The sequence below is a fragment of the Rhinopithecus bieti genome, unplaced genomic scaffold, assembly GCF_001698545.2.
Source record: "Rhinopithecus bieti isolate Rb0 unplaced genomic scaffold, ASM169854v2 scaffold_22165, whole genome shotgun sequence".
NCBI classification, from domain to species: domain Eukaryota; kingdom Metazoa; phylum Chordata; class Mammalia; order Primates; family Cercopithecidae; genus Rhinopithecus; species Rhinopithecus bieti.
In genome coordinates this window covers 1,953,382-1,959,380 of record NW_016810977.1, presented here as the reverse complement: position 1 = coordinate 1,959,380, position 5,999 = coordinate 1,953,382, and the positions used below count along the sequence as shown (strand labels likewise).

General features: G+C 51.1%; 1 protein-coding gene across 2 annotated transcripts in view; it reads right to left on the bottom strand.

Moving 5' to 3' along the window:
- Positions 1-534: 534 nt before the first annotated feature.
- Positions 535-5,999, bottom strand: part of TRIO (trio Rho guanine nucleotide exchange factor) — a 379,704-nt gene continuing 374,239 nt past the window's right edge. For both annotated transcript variants that reach the window (XM_017893310.1, XM_017893311.1), the window contains exons 56-57: positions 3,475-3,613; positions 535-2,855 (exon numbers count right to left, since the gene is read on the bottom strand). In XM_017893310.1, coding sequence (XP_017748799.1) covers positions 2,313-2,855; positions 3,475-3,613 — 682 coding nt within the window. In that variant the 3' untranslated portion in view covers positions 535-2,312. The remainder of the gene's footprint in view (positions 2,856-3,474; positions 3,614-5,999) is intronic.

The following is a 5,999-nucleotide window of genomic DNA, read 5'->3' as shown; positions in this document are numbered from 1 at the left end:
CAGAGCTGGGGAAGCCACTTGGCTGCAAGTCCCCCAGGACTGGGTGGGCTCAGGGCCGAGGTCGAGGCACCACTGGGGAATCTTCTCCCAGGTACAGGATCTTTGGTTTGTTCTTAACCAAATGAAACTGTTTCATTTCCTTGAATCTATCTGGACATTACCTTTGCTTTTCTAAGGCCAGGGTGAAGGAGCTCTTCCCTCGCTCTAATTCTGAGTTCATCAGGCAACAGCGTGCCTTAGCTATTCTAACCGGGACAAGCTACAGCCTCACTTATTCTAACCGGGACAAGCTACAGCCTCGTTGTGTGCACAGTCAGTCGACATTCTGGCACATACCAGGGTCTCGAGTGTGGTATCTGAACCAGTCTGCAGGAGGCTGAGCGACTCCCATTTCTGAGCGTGTACAGAGGGTTCTCAATCCAGTACATTCTGCCACCTCCCACCCATGAGAAGTCTCTGTGTCAGTCTCTCCCTCAGCCGTCTGTCTGTCTGATTCAACAGTGACCAATTTAAATAAAAAGCCTAACACAAAAATCAGGCAAATATGTTTAATTTTTTAAAATAACTGATGGCAAAATAAAATATTTACATCACATCATACTGTGTAAACATGTAAGGTCTCTGTACAAAGAAATATACATGCAAAATAATGTAAAAATTTAACTGAAATAATAAAAGAAACAATACACAAATAAAATTATGAGGTTACGAATACACATCCAGTTTTGAATCCAATTTCTTTTAAAAGTTTCTGTACAATTTTACAAGAACCAACAAAAACCCAACAAAAGAATAAATAAAATACATCGGAAGCTGCAAAGCTTAACTGCGCCAGTTTATGGCTCAAGACCCAGGTGTCTGGCTGGCTTGGGAAATGGGCTGGTCTCTTTTGTAGTGCAGTTCACACAAGAAAGATAAAAAGACATCCAGAGAACTTCGAGGGTGCCCAGAAACCCAGCCTCCTTGAGTTGAAAGGACTCCCCACGCCAGGGCGAATGCTGCCACAGTGACTCGGGCATTGGGTACCAGCCGCGGGGCGGCCAGTGCTTAATCGGCTTTTATTTCTTACCAAAAGCTCAAAACCCAGCCAATTTTTGTACAGAAAGTTGAAAGTCAAAAAGTCTAAAAAGTAGTAAATGTCCAGACTGATTTTGGGAAAAAAAATAATACTTTGGCATTCTGAATAATAGCATAATAAATTTTAAAACATTACCCTATTATCCAGTTTTATATTCAGAGTATGAAATCACTTTTTACAGTCCTCAAAACCAACAAGTTTCACGAAAAGTCTCCTTGAACCGATGGCACAGGGCTACGACCCTACCCACCCACTCGCCAACCCCAACACACACACAAAACCATAAAGCTCACCATACGAAGTATGTGCTTTTTCTATATATTTATTACAGGTACAACAGAGGTCTTCATAAATAGTTGCATAAAATGTTAAAGCCACAACATTGCACATGATATGAAGTAAAACCAAAAAACCCCCAATGAGTGCATTTACAGTATTTTCATCTGACTGTGTACTGCTCAACAATCTGATTGACGGCTTGGGGCAGGAACAGGGGGAGGGGCAGTGGGGCAGGACCCAACCTGATGTCTTCATTTGATGGGCATACCCTCGGACCCCTAGAGGAAGCCCCAGGCGGTGGGTGGGGGGTGGGTAGGGGAGGCAGGTGGGAAAACCACAGACCGAAGGCAGGAACAGTCTTATATACAAGTAAGGCCTACATTTCATCAGAGCAAAACGATTCATTCTATTTTATGCAAAAGTTTGAGGTTGAATGCACGTTTCAGAAGCCACGTCTGGTGTGAGACGCACACAGACGAGGCGCCTGGAAAAGCTCAGAGTCGAGTGGACTCTGAGCCCTAGACAAGGCCGTGGGAGTGGCCGCCACCTGGGTGCGTCTGCCCCAGAGACGCACAGTATCTTTGATCGTTAACACCAGTGGTTGAACATAGGCATTTTGTTTCCTTGAATAAATCTTGAAAACGTTAAATTTGCAAAATTCTATTCATGTTTGTTTAAAAAAGTATCTTTTTATTTTTTGCAGAAACCTGAATAAAATACTGTGATACAGCAATGCGACCTCTGCCTTGGGCAGAGTGTAAGTGACGGTCCTCCACCCCAGCGCAGCTTGCAGCTCTGTGTCCAAGCACTGCTGAGCACAGCTCACTTGGAATGCGATTTCACACGATGAACATACCGGCAGCTGATCAGTTATATTTGCTTGTTTTTCTCTTGAAAATTCAGATTAACAGCTGATTGGCAGGTGAAAGAGAATGAGAAAGAACTTCTGGATAGGTCAAACTCTAGGCAGAAGCCTGCTCTGCAGAAAGTTTTTAATGCTACGGATAGGTCGAACATCATTCTGGTGTTTGCGCCGCTCAATGAAGGAAGTCAGTCTGGACGTGTCGAGGACGCCCGTGCTTCTGCCGTTGCCCGCCTGCAGCCACTGCTCCTGGAGGGCCAGCGCAGCCGAGGGACGCTTGGCGGGGTCCTCCTGCAGGAGGAAGCACACGAACTCCTTGGCCTTCTGGCTCACTCCTTTAAAGTAGTCATCTGGGAAGCTAAAGTCTAAGCGGCAAATGTTCAGGCAGGTCTCTTCCACACTGTCGTCCAGGAAGGGGGACACGCCACTAAGAAGTACGTATGTGAGCACTCCAACACTCCATGTATCCGAGGTCAGGGAGACAGGGTTCCCGAGGATGATTTCAGGGGCTGCGAATTCAGGGTTCCCCAGTAACTGGTGGATGTAGTAGGTCGTGTTGAGTTGAACAGCATCTCCAAAGTCAGCCAGTTTGATGGTTGGCTTGGCTAAACTCTCATCCACCAGGATATTCTCAGGCTGGAAGACAGAATACAACTGTCATTTTCAGACCAGTCCAAAATTAAGCTTACTCAGGATGATGGGCGGGACTCTACGGTGAGGTGGAAGGAATCTATGATGTCAACTAGGACAAGCCATGCATGTGCAAAGCAGGCCAGACCCTCAGCTGCCAGCCCAGGGTGAGGAGGAAGAGACAACCCAGTGGAGCTGGGACCCAGGTTCACAGAGCAGCTCTCTCTGGAGATCTAAGGGCCAAGGAGCCTAATGAAACCAGGCTGCTTTCTGAAGCTGGGTGTTCATTCTCCCTCCCAGCACCGCAGGGAGTACTCTCTTTCCTGCCTCAGCTACCACTGCACCCGCCACACCCACCGGGCAACACTCATGGGGACTTTCTGAAAGTTGTGGAAGGCCGGGAGGGCTCCAGCGTTTTACCCAGTGTACTCCTGACTGTGTGCATCACTGAACGCAAACGCTTAGAAACAGAGATTAGCAACCAGTGCTAATCAGCTGCCCCCGCTACCCTTTTTGTCCCTAGTTGCTCGGGGACTCCTGGCCTGGCTTCAGAGGGGGCTCTGTGCCCCGCATGGCCAAGCCGGTGTGCTTGGACCCCACTTCACCTGCCCGGGGCCTCACCAACCTTTAGGTCCAGGTGTGCTATCCTGCAGTTGTGCAGGTACCGGACAGCTTCCAGAACCTCCCCCAGGTGCGCCCTGATCTTGCCTTCGGTGAGGCTTCCCCATCGCACCACGCAGTCCAGGAGGCGACCCTGGTCGGCCCTACAGAGGCAGGAACGGGTGAGTTACGATGTGCTTTTCTTTCCAGACCTCTTCGGGCTAGTAAGAAGTAAACATGTCAGATCTGTCACCTGCTATGAATGTGTCATCAGGATCTCAGGGCTGTGCCTCTTAAGGTGTGACCAGACAAGGAGGGGGATTTTTGTGAAGCTCTGATGGGAAGACACGAGTGGGGAACATGGTGTCTCCATCTTAAGAGGGAAGCCAGGGGTAAAGCGGCCCAGTCAAGGGTCCAAACCCGCCTGTTGCAGGGCATGGCGTGGCCTGACTGCCAGCAGTACCAGGCACAGCAGGCATCCTGTGGTATCTGCTGAAGGAAGGCATGTAGACCATGCTGCTCGGAGCTGTAGTTTCCTCACCTGTGAAATGGGCCATGGGAAGCCTCACTGAGATCACGTAACCACAGGCTGGGCAGGAGACGGCCCAGTCAGCGCTCAGTATTGGACTCACAAGCCTTCCTCCTCTGAAATGACTGTTCATACGAAAAAACACTTCCCCAGCACTGCCAAGTGCCAGGCGCTCAACGCCTTCTATCAACTCATTTAATCCTTATGACTGTCTGTGAAGTGGGCCTTGCTGTACCCATCTGACACGAGGAAAGTCAGGCACAGAGAAAGCATGAAACTTGCCCAAGGTCCACCGCTCCAGGGTGGAGAAGCCAGGACTGGACTGAGGTGGTCTGGCCCCGCCTCTCTCAACACTGGCCTATGCTGCTCTTTGCAAAACAGAAATCTGTAGGAAGATCAGCTGCCTGTCTAGTGACGGGGAGTAGCCTGGGAGAACTGGAGTAATGTGTCATGAAAACAGATCCTATTAACAGGACGGTGAGGCCAAGCCATGTTGTTTCCCAGAAATGACGGCGGAAAGCACTGAAATGTCAGTCCACAAACGAAGGCCTTGTAGATTGATGACAAGCACTCAGGCCACAATCTTGTTACCCGGGGAAGGTGAGCAGTGACTGTTGGTCACCAGTGTCTGGAGCCAGAGAGGAGACATCCCAGGTCCCGAGACTCCCAGGCCAGGCCTCGGCTTGGACGTTAGCTCTTCCACACACATCGCACCATGTCGGCCCCATGCCAACCCTCCGAAGCCAATGCCGCTTGTAAGGATACCCAGGGTGAGAAATGAGCCGATGAGAGGGAGGGCGGGGACTGAGGCCAGGCCCAGGCCCGTGGACCTCCTCTCCGTCCACACTGCTCAGCCTCAGGTGCGCCCCACCGTCCGTCCTTCTGCATGTGTTTTCTATACTTGGGAGAGGGGCTGGAAGCAGGTCCCCATGTTCTGGGGGAGGTTTTAGCTGTGCAGCCATGGGTGGGAGGCCTTCCTGAGACATCCAGTGTCACCCACGGCACATGCGCTGCCCGAGGAAGCTGGTAAGGTTACATGTGGGGCCACACGGGACCCTGTGGAGCCTTGCCCCGGGAAGGGTATGGGGAGGCATTCATAATTTCTTTAAGAAAAAAATGACAATAACTGCAACATCAGGTACAGGGCCTGGAGGGAGTTCCTGCAGGCGAGGGGCCCCGAGCTTGGGTCTGCCCCTGCATGACCCCATGGGGGTGCCCTGCTAATCCTATCCTTCCCACTGAAGAGCTATGCAAACTTTCCACACAGCGGCAAAAGGTTTTACCCTTCCCCACGGAAAACAAGTTGCAAATGAAAGTAAATGTATAAAATGACCCCCCCCCGCCAAAAGGAGGAATCGACATTTTTCAAAGCTAAATGCACAGACGTTTGGGGCGGATGAATCCGTGGGGGTCGTCCCTGCCTTGTAGGAGGTTGGGTGGCATCCCTGGCCTCCGGCCACTCCCTGCCGGACGCACCCCCAGCTTGAGCTCTCCTGACATTTCCATGCGAACCCACACCTAGATGAGAACAGCTCCTGAGGGACACAGGTTTCAAACTTTACGTGACTGAATCATTTTCTGATCTTATAAAGGAGCCCAGTAAGTACAACGGTACCAGTGGGGCAGCTCTGGTTGGTGTGCCCGCGCTCCCTCTGTGGAGAACATTCTGCAGGGAGGTGCGTCTTACCCTCCCATCCAACTGGCCCGCCCTTGGCAGGAGACCTGAGGGGCAGCACTGATCCGGGGTGAGCTGCCCCTGCACAGGCTTGGGGGTATCAGGTCAGCCTCCAAACACTAATGGGGGCTTGGGTTCAGCACCAGAGACAGGCTGGCCTCACGGGACCTTCAGAAACGGGAGGGCGCCTCCAGGCTGGCTGGGCGTGTCGGGCGTTCCACCCTAGGACTGACTGCCCTTCACCAGGCGGCTGCCCGTGAAGACCACACTGCTTTCTGCCATTACTGGAAGGCTCAAAAACTGTGGGCTGTGAGAGTGAAGATTTTTTTTTTTTTTTTTTTTTTTT